This window comes from Myotis davidii, unplaced genomic scaffold (genome assembly GCF_000327345.1).
Source record: "Myotis davidii unplaced genomic scaffold, ASM32734v1 scaffold573, whole genome shotgun sequence".
Classification (NCBI taxonomy): domain Eukaryota; kingdom Metazoa; phylum Chordata; class Mammalia; order Chiroptera; family Vespertilionidae; genus Myotis; species Myotis davidii.
In genome coordinates, this window is record NW_006285997.1 from 3,359,372 (window position 1) to 3,374,126 (window position 14,755).

Here is a 14,755-nt window from a genome sequence, read left to right on the forward strand (position 1 = left end):
GAGGCAGCTGATCGATGTTTCTCTCTCATCGATGTTTCTAACTCTCTATCCCTCTCCCTTCTTCTCTGTAAAAAATCATTAAAATATATTTTAAAAAAAATTGAGGAGCATTCCTAAAACTGAAAGATTGAGCATTTTCTAAGGGTTTTTCTATTTATCGCTCTCTTTTTTGACAAGTCTCCACGCTGTTTACTTGTTGAACTATTTTACTATGAGAGTATCCGTAGAACATTCTTTTTTCCTGCTTGCTGATTCTTCGTATGACAGAAGTATGAGCATAGTATACGTGTGCTTTTCAGTTTGAGTTCATGGGTTTGAATCCGCTGTTCTCCCATTGTCTGCTTTACTTTGCAAGTGTGGCTTTTCATGTTAGTGCCTCTGTTGAGCTCTTAGCTCAGTGTTTGAGGATACAGCAGCTACTCAAAAATATTTATCAAATGCGGTAGCAGGTAGATCAGTTGAGAATATATTTGCATATAGATTGAAGATATTTTGATGCTAAGATTTCTGACTTAAGTCTAAGAACGTCTTTTTAATTATTTAATTGGGGGAGACTGAAATGAAAATACATGATTTAAATGTGTGAAAAATTTTGTTTTTGAAACGAGACAACCCAGAGTTAAGTTGACCAGGGGAGCAGGCTGACTCGCGGGGAGCACGGCCAGCGTGCCGTGTGTCCTGGAGCAGGAGGGAGGCTGGGCGTTCGGTCCTCTTGCCGAGCACTGCCCATCTGTCTTACGGACGGGTTTATTACATTTGGGAGAGTAGATTTTAAGTAAGAGAAGTTAAAATATGGAAATGACATTATTGCTGAGTCGCTAATCTATAGCCATGCTCTTTTTTCATTGCAAGAAGGATTTCTGTGCATTTATTAAAGTCATCATTCAGTATAATTTCCTTAAGTGCCTGTTATAACCGTTGCTTCAAAGGCTGAAGGTACAGTACCCACTGCAGTGTCCTTAGCTGTCCATTGTCCTAGGCTGTTGTGATTAAGGCCGGAGGGCAGACGCGCTGTATGGAAGCCCTGAGTTGAGTGGAACCTGTTAACAATGAGTTTTTATGTAATTTGAGTAAATGACGTGGGAAGCAAGATTACTGCCAGTTCTTTGGTTTGCCTTTACATTATAATATATATATATCTATATCTATAGCAACAAAGGTCTTTCAGGGCTGTACTGTAGGGGTGAAGTGTTTTATCAGCTTAAGTGAAGTGGAAGTTATATATAGAAGAATGTTTCAGAAGGGATTGGGTAGGAAGGAGACCTAGAGAGTTAGGAGACACTGTCTTCTATGTGAGAATAGAATAAGGTGATGTTTGCAAGACACTAGAAGAATGCCTGCCCTCAGACACATTTTTTAATTGAATGAAGTGAATAAATAAACTGAGCTCAGGGTTGCCATATATCAAAGGCACAATAAGAATATATATCTACCACATAAACTTCATTGGCATTCACTAGTTCCGGAAATATTTTTTCAATGGACTCACCTGAAGCTTTCCCTCTGTAGATTCCACGCTTTCCTTAGAGCTAGGTGTTTACTGAGGAAATGCACGTATAGCACTTGTGTACCCAGCTCTAGCCGAAGCTCTTCACTGTCATCAACTCATTCATCCTTAGGGTTAGTCTGTGAGGTCGCTTAACCATTTTATAGATGAGGAAACTGAGGCACAAGGACATTCAGTAACTCTCCGAGGTCACGTAGCTAGTCAGGTGCAGATGGATTGCTTTGAATCCATGTCACCGAAATGTGCAGGAAAAAAGAAAATTATCAAGTTATTAAGCGTCAGAACTGAAGCATCTACATTCTTACCCCCTCATTTTCTATCTAATGAACTCGAGGCTCAGAAGGTGAGTGCGATGTGTGAGAAGTGGTAGGTGCTTAGCAAGCTTAGAGAGCTTTACAATTTGCACCACAGCAGCCTTTGCATTTTCTGACAGTTGGTGGTCATATTGCAAAAGAAACTTTTTTAACCACTAGGGAATGCTGAAATATCAACTGATCAACTGTAATAGGGGAAAATCAGTTTTAAGTGTTCTGGTTAGTACATCTTTTCTATGTAGCAAATTAGAAGGACCCCTGTGGTATTCTCTAAGGACGGAGGGGAGAGAGGAGGTGCTGGGCACTGTTGTGGAATGATTGGGAGTCACGTTGTGTCATGGTGGTGGTAACGCAGCATTTCTTGTAGATAGGCAGGGAGAAAAGTGCACCAAGAAACCCGCCTGCCTGGTGAGCGGAGCAGAGCTGTCTGCACTCATGAGAGGTGCTGCCCCGTAACCTGCATTATGGTGGAACACTAAAGGGTTTCGAGGTGGGGAAGACAGGAAATGCAGAAGAATTATAGGAAAACATTGATATCTCACTACACAAAATGAACTACATAAAATTCAGATTTCTGGTAGAACACACCATAAATTATACCAAGAGACTGTCACACAAATGATAATAAAAGAAAATGATTTCCCTAATCTTTAACGAGGGAAGCAGACCATCCAATAGGAAAAAGGACAAGAATGTGAACAGGCAACTCACAGAAGAGAAAATGCACCTTGTCAAGCAAAACCAAACAAAAACCAGCCCCACTGCGATGAAGCGCTGTGTGATAGGCAGGAAGCACTGCTCACAGCACCAGCGAGGGAGCGTTCCCACCCGTGTGATGGCAAAATGGGGCAGGCCCGGGCCCATCAGTCTGTGTTACAGAGAAGGAGGTGTGGATGGTATGGTGTTTTCTGGAAAGTTCACATTCTTTGACTTGGCTGGCTCACAGGTCTATCCTATAGAACAGTGGTTCTCAACCTTGGCTGCACATTAGAATCACCCAGAAATCTTTTTAAAATCCTGATTTCTGGGCCTCATCCTCCAGAAATTCTGTTTCTTTGTTATGGGGTGGGGCCACAACATCAGTAACAAAGAAACAGAATTTCCGGAGGATGAGGCCCAGAAATCAGGAATTTAAAAAGATTCCAAGTGATTCTAATGTGCAGCCATGGTTGAGAACCACTGCTATAGAATGAAAGCACCAGCATTTACAAATAAGGGTGTTTATTTGAACTTTTAAAAATTATTTCAGCAAGGAATTGAAAAATATCTATCTGTCCAGTAACAAAAGGACGGGACAAATTGCAGTTCATTTATACTGTGTGATAGTTGACATCTGTTCAGAAGAGTGCCTTGGGTTACATGTATTGATTAGGAATAATCTTCATGATAAATTAATTAGGAAAGGAGCCAATTCCAGAGGCATGTTAATAGTATGGTCACGTTAAACTCTGTTGGTGATGGGTCAGAGAAGGTCTGGAAGGATGGACGCACACATGTGATTGCAGGGTGGTGGGCCTGGCCTGGGTTCTGACCTGAGCGTTCTCTCCTCTTGCAGCGGCAGCCGCTTGGGAGGCCTGGTCACCGTGCTGTGCTTCTTCTTCAATCACGGAGAGGTAGGCAGTCCCGGGATCGTTTTCAGAATCCTTGGGGCACTTTACTTCCAGAAATACAAAGGTTATTCTGTGATAGTCAAATATTTTTAAAATTTTAGGAAATTTTACAGATTGAAATGCACGTTTCTTTTTAAAATTTAATGTCTTTACAATTTACAATAGCATTCTTTAAATGTTCGACCTTATTTTGATTCAAATTTTAAACACTAGCATTTATTGTAAGTTAGCTTTTCATCATCATGGCAGCTTTTATGTGGTACATCTCTTAGTGGTGAAGAAATCAATGGGTTTCTATCGATGCTTTATATAACTTCAAACTGAAAGCTCACGGTACAGCTGTTACCGACATAGCCAGCCGTGGGGATAACTTATAGGAGCTATATCATACACTTCCGTTTTAATGTATTTATAATAAGCTTTGATAGATTTTAAGTACCCTTTGTATTTTATTTTAGTTATAAATTTTCACATGCCCAAGGGCTTTCTTAGGAGACAGCTTTGTAGAAAGCGTGGACTCTGGATCCTGCCCACTGGTGTTCGGATCCTGGCTCTGCCATTTGTGGCTGTGGCCTGGACAAGTCATTTCCTCTCACTTGCCTGCGTTTCCTCTTTGTACCTGGGTGTAATGGTGTTCCCCATTCATGGGATTATCGGGGGCATTAAATGAATTCATATGTGTACAGTGCCTACGACCATCTTTGACACATGGGTAGCTGCTCTATAATCGTTAGTCTATATTATTATTAGTAACTTAGTTTAGATTAAAGTGTAACGTAAATTCAGGGTACCAGTGAAATCCTTTCACTAACTCAGAGTGTAACTGAATTCCTAGTAATGTACCTCTGACCAGTTTCCTTTCACGTTAAGTAAGTTTTGTGTGAAGGAAAGAGAGAGGTCAGCTTGCTTTTTGAGTTTATACACTAGTGGCTGCCGTCTTTGAAAATGCATGTTCGAAAGCTCAACCAGGAGTCGCTCTGAGCTTCACAGTGCAGTCAAGGTTAAACTTGTAAAATATTGAGTGGGTTACTAATGGATATTGAATTAACGCATGGTTAGTATTTAGAATCACAGAGATTTAAAGCTGGAGTGATCTTATGGGGAAGAGCATTTGACTGATGATTACAATACAAACTCCCATTAATTGGTTTGGTCTGCATTTTGAGCAAAAACCAGGAATTGTTTGGTTCTTTTTGACGGTGGATGCTGCTCAGTGTCATAGGATGGGCCATGGGACATACAGCACAGCTTCTGTGCGAATGACCAGGAAACAGGAAGCGACTGCCCACCACGGGAGCACGGAGAGTTCACGTAGATGCTGCAGGCAGGGATCACGGAAACCCACACAATTTTATTAACAGTGTCACCCAAGAGAGTCAATACAATGGGAACATGTGAAACCAAGTTTTGAAGAGTGCTGCCTGTCAGGCTGCAGGGCCTGCTGGTCACCTCAGTGTTAGGGGTTAATTACGGACCTTCTGTTCTTCATCTGATTTTGATACTCACGGACCATGAGCATCATTCCTTACGAGGTCTTTCTGGTTTTGAACGATGCAATCCAGACTGTTCAGTTCATCTTTCAGGTGGATAGATTTTTCATTTTTCAGCTACTTGCTATATTTATTTAGCTATGCCTAGCTATCACTTTCTACTTAGGAAAAAGTGACTCGATGTGATTAGAATTGTGGTTTTACTAAAATGGTCAAGGAAATCATTGTACTCACACCAGTAAGTGTAGCTTAGAGTAGAAAAGGACCATTTTGAGTAATGACATATATTAAAATTGAGAGCGTACATTGAAGTTTTGGGTAAAATAATGGTGAGAACTCAAGAAACAGGACTATTTTATTATAATTTTATTTTTCAGGTTGTGAGATTTCTCAGACCCTTTTTTCCCCTGACTTCTGAATACGTTGCCTAAAGTACAGGATTGCTGTACGGGGAGGCGTGTCAACTCCAGCCTGCCTGTCCCTGCAGTTAGTGAACTTCCCACAGGGTCACGTGCTCTGCCCCCTGGGATTGCTGGGGGCTTGCGAATCGGTACCCTCCTTTTTTAGCAGAGCTATTTTAATCATGGAAGCGAGTGGTTTATGTGCCAGAAAATAGTTGTGAATTGTTACTGGCTTTTAAGTTCTGTTTCCATTATTTAGTTTGTTGTGAACTTGAGTCTAAGATAGTATATGACATACTTTTAAAAATAATCTTTCTCTCAGATGGTTTTTGCAAGGGAAAATTTTTGCCTGCAGAAAAGAACTATAAAATGTATAATGTGAAAGGATTAACCCAATTATTTAAAACAAATTTAAATCCAAAACATGAAAACTCAATAAAGGATCATTGCTGAGAGTAATGATCGATAATATTGAAGTTATACATTTCATAATAAAATTATGCAGATGACTTCTAGGTTTTTCCAGTGTTGAGCCTGTCCCTGTTGAGAGCTATTGCTAAGATGCAAGCTCCCACCTGCATTAGATGCTTCCTCATGTGCGATACGCTTATGCGGCCTGCTTGACCCTTAGCATGATGCGACTGAACAGCATTGAGATCAGTATATAAAAAAAGTAAATATTTCTGCCCAATTTTGACTGTTAGGCATTTATTACATGTGAAATAGGTTTGTTTTGTTTTTTTCGTGATGAGATTTAAAAACTTACTCTCAATCATGACGGATGTTGTTTTATATAAACCATGTTCACAGATGTAAAGATATGCACACATGAAAAGGAAAATCTTTTAAACCAAAGTAATTCAAAGTATATAAAGGGATTGCTTTAGAGGCATATCTAATTACCTTTTTCGTTACCTGTAACATTTTTCTGACCTGCATTAGTTTCTTAAATATTTTTAACTGAAATGAGATGAAAATATTAATGTAAATGTATCTATTTCTGATTACTTACTGACATAGTTATGTTATTTATATAAGATTTGGAAAGAAATTCTCAGAACACTTTGAAAATAGTCTCATAGCCCTTAGACTATTCTTGTATGGCAGATAAGCAGTAAATGATAACATCCGATGCACATTAAATGGAAGCGCTGAGAGGTGAAGGGTTCAGCTCTTTGTTGTTGACACTTGACGATGTTAATGTTTCACGGGATCTGTGCTGTGTGTCTCCTGCTCGCTAACATTTCCCACTTCCCAGTTTTGCCGCTGGTGGAAACTTGGTAGCATGTCTGACAACACACTGTTTAAATGACGGGTGAACAGACCTCTCTGTGCATAGAAACAGCAGCGCTCACCCGCGCTGTCTCCGCGAGTGCAGCCAGCGCGCCTCACGCTGTGAATTCTCTCTAGTGCACACGCGTGATGTGGACGCCGCCGCTCCGCGAGAGCTTCTCCTACCCGTTCCTCGTGCTGCAGATGTTGCTCGTGACTCACATTCTCAGGTAACTGACTTTGTTTCTTCTGCATTGAGTAACTGCAGCTAGAATTTCTAATCTTTCATAATAAAAACAACAACATAATAACATAACTAAGAGGATGCCTATGCTAGGTGGAGTTCAAAGGTCGCGGGAAAATGCTTTCATCTTCTGACCATTCTCTACAAGACAGAAGAACCGCATGTCACCTTGTGACCTGCTACACCCAGACATGAGTGAACACAGAAACGCAAACCAGTTTCATGGTTGGAACCCTTGTTATGTAGGACGCAATCACATCTTTTCCCTCTATTCCATTATTGCTGGTTCTTACCTAAAAAGTCAATTTGGTAACTCAGGAGTGGTCACCTGGATCCGTTAGTGCTTGTTTGGGGGCAGGCTGGAAAGAAAGAGTTGGACAGCAGAGCACAGAGGGGGGGCTGGGGAAGGGGTGCTTGGGGCATAAGAAAGATGGGCAGGGCACCTCCTGTCCTAAGGGTTCCTCACTCTGTCAGGGGCACACCTGTGGCCCGAGGATGCTAACATGGACACTTCACTTTGGGAGGATGTTAGGTGTGTGGGAGCTTTGCATGGGCTCAGTGTTTCAGGAGGAAAGAAGTTCTTAAAACTGACATACAAGATAAAAACACCTCACGCTCCGGAAAGTCCCAAATTACAAGTAGGACCGACATGAGGCGTGGACAGGTGGCTTCTGAGCGACCCCGCCTTTGGGTCCTCTCTTGTCTGTGTCCTACCTGAGCAGGGCCTGCTCTTCTCCCACGTCCTCCCCCGTGTCTCCCCGTCCCCACCGCCCGCTGCTCAGCCTGAGTCCCTGCGGGACTCGCCTGCGGACTCCGAGCACTGAGTGTGCTGCTCCTGCGCTGTCAGGCCCCTCGGCCTCGGTCTCCGAACCGGTCTCCTGAGCGCACTGCACGTGTTTGATTAGGAATTTGCCAGACATAGTTAGAAACATTTCCGTGGTTATGCCGACCCCGCTGCCTCCTGCTCCGGCGGCTTTGTTTTTATAGTAATAATGGGTATTTACTTCTCAAAGAAGGTGGTTGTGATTGAGTGTCAGGAGGCATAATTTCTAACCCGTGGGCTCACTTTGCCCACTTTATGCTAGAACCAGATCGTGTTTAGAGATTCTAATTTGCAGCATTTGGGAGCCACGCTTGAATGCTTGTTAAACTCACTGATCCTTATTCATCCTCTCAAGGGCCACGAAACTCTATCGAGGAAGCTTGATTGCTCTGTGCATCTCCAATGTGTTCTTCATGCTCCCGTGGCAGTTCGCGCAGTTCGTACTTCTGACTCAGGTAAGTGCTCAGTTCTCTAAACTGGCCTAAGTGGGGTGCGTTTAATCATGCGCACTCGTTTGTATACAATTGTAGAACTGAGACGTTATATGAGTCTAAGTCTAGGATGTTTTTTGTTAATCCTTTTAAACCAAGTTTAGAGTAGGGGAATACGTAACATTTAATGATAATGGGTGTTAATTATTTATCTACTAGTGGAATGCATTGATTGAACTCACATTTGTAGGAATGCCTATCAGTGTTATTTATTATTTGTTAGTGTTTAAAAGAGGACAGGGGCTCTAACTTTAGGTATTTCTCTTAGGTGAATGCATTTCTTTATGAATAGCTGTGCATTCTTACACCTGGAGTAGATACACATAGGATAACATAGGATGGGTAGCTGAACAGTTTGTACTTTATGGAACTCCCCTTCGACCTGTGATCTGTGTATCATCTGTCTTTCCATGCCCTCGCCTCCCTTCCCCTTCAAACAGGGGTCTATAGAACAAGGTCAGGTTTGCTTGTAGAGCGGGTCCCCCACCCACCCACCCCCTCTTCTCCACTGTCACTGGGTCATGTGAGTCACTCAGACAGCACAGTGTTCCAGGGGACAAACCTGGTGAAGGGAACCTTGGTTTTCTTGCTAATAGGCAATTTATTGTAGATTCTATGGAGATAAACCACTTGATGAATGGAACTTACGTCATGTGTTTAAGTATTTGGCTGTTTGCAGTCTTTTACCCTGTTTGCCTAGTGGGAGGAGCATGGAATTCCATTCTCCACAAAGGAGGGTGGAGAGGCATCATTTGAATAATATCTGTACTTTCCTGGAGGTGCACTTTCCCCACTCAATCAGTTCCTCGAAATACCCTGGTATCTCAGAGTTCTTGGTAACTACATACAGTTTTCCTCAAAACTATAAAGAAAGTTAAAATAACTTTGTAGTGAAAGTACTTCTTCTTTGAAATTTGATAAATTTGATAACTAACACTTGAATATTTATGAAAGAGAACATTTATAGAGATACTTGTAAAGCATGACTAACAAGAAGTTAATGTGTTATACACACATGCATTACATAATTATTTTTTGAGTTTAATGTAAATTCTTTAATTATGTACTAATCATAGTGTTTTAATTAAATTTTAATATTTTTTTGATTGGGCAAGGCACTTTGTAATTTTACCTGTTGACAATAGAGTAACTCTGACATCAGAGTATTATTTTGGTTAACCCACAGAGTAGATAATTTAAATGGTTAATTGAGAAAGCTGTGTATGGAAAAGAAAAATCAACCAATGTTTGCTATATTAATATATTCACCATATTCAATAATACATTGATAGGTAAGAGGGAAAGTAAAGAGCTTGCTTTCAAAATAAATAAAAATCAATTTGAAACGACAATAAAAATGATCCTTTTTTATTCTTACAGCTATTCATTGTATATATAATTTTTATTTTTAACTTAATTTTTATTCAATTTCAGATTGCATCATTATTCACAGTATATGTTGTGGGATACATTGATATATGCAAATTACGGAAGATCATTTATATACATATGGTAATGGTTTTTAAATTTGTTTTTTTCCCCTTGAGTTTGACCTCAAAACAAACTCCTAATTATTATTTGATTTGTTTATTTTAAAACTGGTCGTTCCATGATTCCATAACTAAAACAAGTGTCCTTCAGAAACAGTGACATAATTAATAGGCCTGTTTTAAATAGGCCACCCAGCAGTTTTAAGTTAGGTCATATTTTCTGATTTGAGGCTGTTCCTGACTTGCATGTTATCTGTAAAAGGGATAATTCATGAAAGAGAAACACAGATGCTCATTATCCCGGGGCCTTCTGTTGAAATGACGAGGAGTGTGCATTTGCTGAGCTCTGCCTGTCTGGTGACCTTCCCGTTTTCGAAGGATGGCATAGGGCCTGGGCTGTGTTCCCTTTTGAGCAGTTTGAATTTTGTCTATCATGGGCATGTGCAATTTCCAGGCTAATAATAAAACTTTATTTTGTTTTATGTGCATTAATTATATTTTTCTTGGATTTTTCCAGATTTCTCTTGCACTTTGTTTTGTTTTGATGTTTGGAAACTCAATGTTATTAACTTCTTATTATGCTTCCTCTTTGGTGATTATTTGGGTAAGTGTTCTTTAAGTACATGGCTGTTTTGAAATTCATGGTTTACCCATTTCTTTATCACCGGCTTGGGATTTGTGAGGGATTTTCTGTGAGAAGCATCAGGGAAGCACCTGTGGCTTAGAACACCCACGTATTCCCTTTCAGGACAGGAGAGAAGCACAGCAGAGGTTGCTGTTGGAAAGCATGGCACTTGCCCATTGTCTTATGTGCCCTTTCTCTTTCCTCATCTCTTCTGTCACCGGAGCGTTGGTCGCAGGGTGAATTTCTTCTTTATCCTGTCGTCCTCTCCCCTTTTTGGTTTTTATCCGATCCCTGCTTCCCTCTCTGACCCCCTTTCCTGCCTGGGCTTCTCCCAGCAGTCTCTCCTCCTTGTTCCACGGGATCAGAGGCTCCACGCCTTGGGTGTTAGGGTTTTCCCCGTGTTTGTTTGCATGAAATAGTCAGGTAGTTCAAATCAGTGGTAATTCAGTTAGAGTTGCTAGATCACCACAGGGTTAGGTGATCAGGACACCATGGTCCCTACCATGTGTTTGTGTTTTGATCTCTAACCGTATTTTTGCCAAGTTTGAAGTAGAATTGGAGCAGACAGGGAAAGGCACCTCCTCCCCTGCCACTTCGGTCAGATGGCTTCCTAAATATAAATTTTCCTGAATGCGAGGACTTCAGAGGTGGTTGTGCCTTTCTTTACCAATGGGTGTCCCCCATGCAGAGTGCTGTAACCCTAAGAAGGAAGAAATTGTTCCTCTGTTTAATCTAGGTAGGTTTCTGGAAGACCAGCACATACTGTCCTGTCTTAAATGAAACGTGTTCTACTTCTGGAGTAATCATTTAAGGTGCAGGGCATTTTGGCTTTCTTGATTTCTAGGACCCATTAGCGAATTGAAACCTCCTATTTCTTTGTCCCATTTTACAAGTAACATTTATTTAAGATCTTATTTCCCAAGGTCTGCTTCTCTCCAGTCTGGACCAACACCCTTTCAGGTTGTGTGACCTGAGTATACATAGTCACAGAGAGTAGCAGTTAGCATGAGGTGATGTTGTGTTTCCAACAAGGACAAAAAACCTCATTAACTGAGTTGTTGTGCTGAGATTAATGATAGTTCTTATAGGTAGTGAATGTGTTTGTAATTGGGAAGTGTGAGAACGTGCTCAGTTCTCCATTCTGCCTGTGTGCATGGGCAAGTCCTGCTGTCACTCAGGCTAAAGTACATGACTCTTGGCACTTGTGCCCGGGGAAGCAGTTGAACGGAAGATGCATGCCGGCCACATCTCACCTAAGCACATGTGCAGGGAACTTCTCTTCGTCCAGTTGAGCACTGCAGTGTGTTGGGTCCCCGACTGGGTGCTCGACATTGAGGGGCGTCGTAGGTATGAATGATGCGTATTTATGTATAGATGTTTCACATTTTTGTTGTATAAAAACACATATTGCTAACAGTTACAGAATATAGCATGTTTTTGCATATTTAACCATAAACAAACATTTGCCTATTTTTATTTATAGTTATCACTTTGAAACGTGAATCTTAACACATTTTGTGTTTGCAGATATTCTGAAGCTTCTGAAAACATTTAATTTGGGTTCATGTGTTTATGTTTTGATCTCTAACCATGTTTTTGCCAAGTTTGAAGTAGATTTGGATCACGATAGGGTATTATATTTTTGGAGTCTATCATGTACTTGGACGTGTTTATCCTAAGAGTTAATAATATTTAACTTAATATTTTACCTATTTATTATGACTGTAAGGCATCTGTCTGAAATTCTGAATTTCTTTTATACTTCTTGATTCTTAGGTGAGTCAGAGATATAAAATCACTCATAAAAATTAATACATGGTGATTCTTTACAAAGTCGCCAACTGACCTAACCTACTTTGGTTAAAATGGGCTAGTTCTTGAAGTTAGTGAGCTCGTGGTGATGTTATGTGGAACATTGACAGTGTGCTGGATTTTAGAGTCTTGCGAGTCTTATTATTTAGAAGTATTTTCTGGCACTTGGATTTATAAGTATTAACTGTATGCTATCTTATTTTCTCCATGTAGGGTGTGCTGGCAATGAAACCACATTTTCTCAAAATAAATGTATCTGAACTTAGTTTATGGGTAAGAATCAATCTATTTCAATACATATATTTTCCCTCTCTAAAATATGCCATAGGTTTTATGTTTTACTTTTAACGAAATGATCTATGCAATCCAGGCAATCTAACAGTTTTATTACACATTAGGGCTCAATTTCAGGTCCAAATTGCCCTCTCATGACCCAATTTAAGGTTAATATTTGATAGGTAGTTAAAGAATTTCAGTTTTATGTATTGTCCATGTTTTTTCCTAAGGCGTGGTGCATGTGTAAGAAACTGTTAGTAGAGGGGACTTTAACTACAATTGCTGTGTAACTCTTCAGGATAGTATGTTACTTTTTATAATAAGTTATATGTCTATATTTTTAGTGATAGCTCCTGGATTTTAGAGGAACATTAATTTAATGTGCATTTTTTTAAACACTTTCTCTTGGATGCAGGTATTTCTTTAGCATGTGATAAAAGCGCTTTTTCTTCCTGGGCTGTCTCTGAAATGGCTGTGCAAAGCATCAGCTAGTTTTTGTTTTGTTGTGCTTTTCTTTTGAAGGTCATCCAAGGATGTTTTTGGTTATTTGGAACTGTCATACTCAAGTATTTGACATCTAAAATCTTTGGCATTGCAGATGATGTAAGTGCATTTTCGCTTAAACTTGAAACACTTGAAAAGAATCAAACAGGCTAAAAACAAATTATTTGGGTTATTAAAATACCACTATTGGAACCAGATTCCAAGATGAAGTCTATTCATCTTTATTTTATCTATTTATTATAGTAGAAGGTAAATATGACTATGTGTAGTCTGTATTCTTTACAATTAATTTCTCGATAGAATTGTTATATTGGTCTTTCCACATCACAAAGATGATAATTTTTTAAATTTATCTTTATTGTTGAGAATATTGCAGATGCCCCCATCTCCCCCTCTACTAACCCCCTCCTCCCATCTCCCGCCCAGATGATACAGTGTAAAGGTGAGCAAGCTCAGAGACCTCAGCTCATGTTCTGAGGGCTGAGAGTCCTGGTCTCTCACTGCCTCTCTGTCACCCCCTCTTGTCACAATAAAGGTGCTCTCTTCACCTCTTGGTCATATTATATAGTCTTTTCTTTCTTCCCCTCGGTTTTCTGGTCAGTTCTTGTGAAAAGTTTATTTATGAGCCTTTATATGTAATTGATCCCAAGTTAGTTTTATTAAGTGAGTTTTGTTGTTCTGTTTTGGTCTGGGTTTTTGGGTGGGAGGGAAAATAAAAGGAGAATTTTGCTTTATAACATGAATTAAGGACCCTTTGTAGCATAATTTTGCTTTGGCTGTTTTACTGTGCTATTTAGTTAGCATGTTAATTAAATTTAAAAAGAATAAACACAAGAACCAACATGGAAAGAGTAAAAGTAAACATGTTTTCTGTAATTTATTTTACTAGCAATGGGCTGTCCTTGGTCCCGCGCTAGCGTATTGACGCCATGGTTCAGGAACTGGGGTCTGAAGTCCTGAGACCTCTGTGGACGCCTCCCTGGGGCCCATTACTTTTCGGTCCCCTTGCCCGCCCCCTTTCACCGGGCAGTTTGGCTTTCATCTCCTATACGTTGCACATGGATACAGGTTCCTATGAACAAGGGAAGTTTCTGCTGAAAAAGGTTGAAAACAATTAGGCTACTAATGGGTGGTCTAGAACCTCTGGAAAGATTTCTAAAAGTATAACACTGTAGTCTAAATGTGTTCACGCATTCAGTGTGTACCTGCTGTGTGGCTGGCAGGAGAGTGCACTCTAGAGACACAAAACTGATAAGACATGGAATGGTGGGGGAGAGGAGCAAGTCCACGCGGCTACGACACAGTGTGGCTGCAGGAGTAGTGCCCGCTGCAGGGAGACACAGTGTGGCTGCAGGAGTAGTGCCCACTGCAGGAGACAGTGTGGCTGCCCCAGCACTGAGGCACAGCGGGTCAGGGAGGCTCCTAGCAGCCAGCTGGGAGGCGGGAACAGAAGATTGAGTCACCAGGATGTGGACAGTGAGCAGGGAGAAAAATGAGAGAGCCCAAGTCCTAGGTTTGTGGAATGACAGGCGAGTTAGGTGTTGATTCAGGCTGAAGTTTGCATATATGTGAAATGGGCTTTTCTGTTTTATTTAAATTCCTATTTGGATTTGGATTGATGTTATGTATTCATATTTTCAAGCACCACCTGTTTTGCTTTATTGTGTTTCCCTTTGTCACCAATTCTGTCATTCTCCTCGCCGCTGTGGGCTTGTTCTGTAGCCTTTTCTGATGCTTGCGGGAAAGTGTGTGGCTCCTTTGTTTTCAGCCTCTCTTATTTTCCAATAAATACATTAAAGCTATAAATTTCCATACAAGCAGGACTTTTTGTGTGTCTCTTACAATGCACTATTTTGTGATTCTCTTTTTAACCTTGAGGTTAAGTTTTATGTTATT

At 40.5% G+C, this 14,755-nt stretch overlaps 1 protein-coding gene across 3 annotated transcripts in view; it reads left to right on the top strand.

Annotated features, from left to right (window-relative positions):
* DPY19L1 (dpy-19 like 1 (C. elegans)) overlaps positions 1 to 14,755 on the top strand; it is a 52,114-nt gene that overhangs the window by 15,274 nt on the left and 22,085 nt on the right. For 2 of the 3 annotated variants that reach the window (XM_015559707.1, XM_015559709.1), the window contains 7 exons: positions 3,377 to 3,434; positions 6,733 to 6,824; positions 8,017 to 8,116; positions 9,587 to 9,664; positions 10,160 to 10,246; positions 12,293 to 12,352; positions 12,878 to 12,958. In XM_015559707.1, coding sequence (XP_015415193.1) covers positions 3,377 to 3,434; positions 6,733 to 6,824; positions 8,017 to 8,116; positions 9,587 to 9,664; positions 10,160 to 10,246; positions 12,293 to 12,352; positions 12,878 to 12,958 — 556 coding nt within the window. The remainder of the gene's footprint in view (positions 1 to 3,376; positions 3,435 to 6,732; positions 6,825 to 8,016; positions 8,117 to 9,586; positions 9,665 to 10,159; positions 10,247 to 12,292; positions 12,353 to 12,877; positions 12,959 to 14,755) is intronic. The other variant, XM_015559708.1, reaches the window with a different exon arrangement.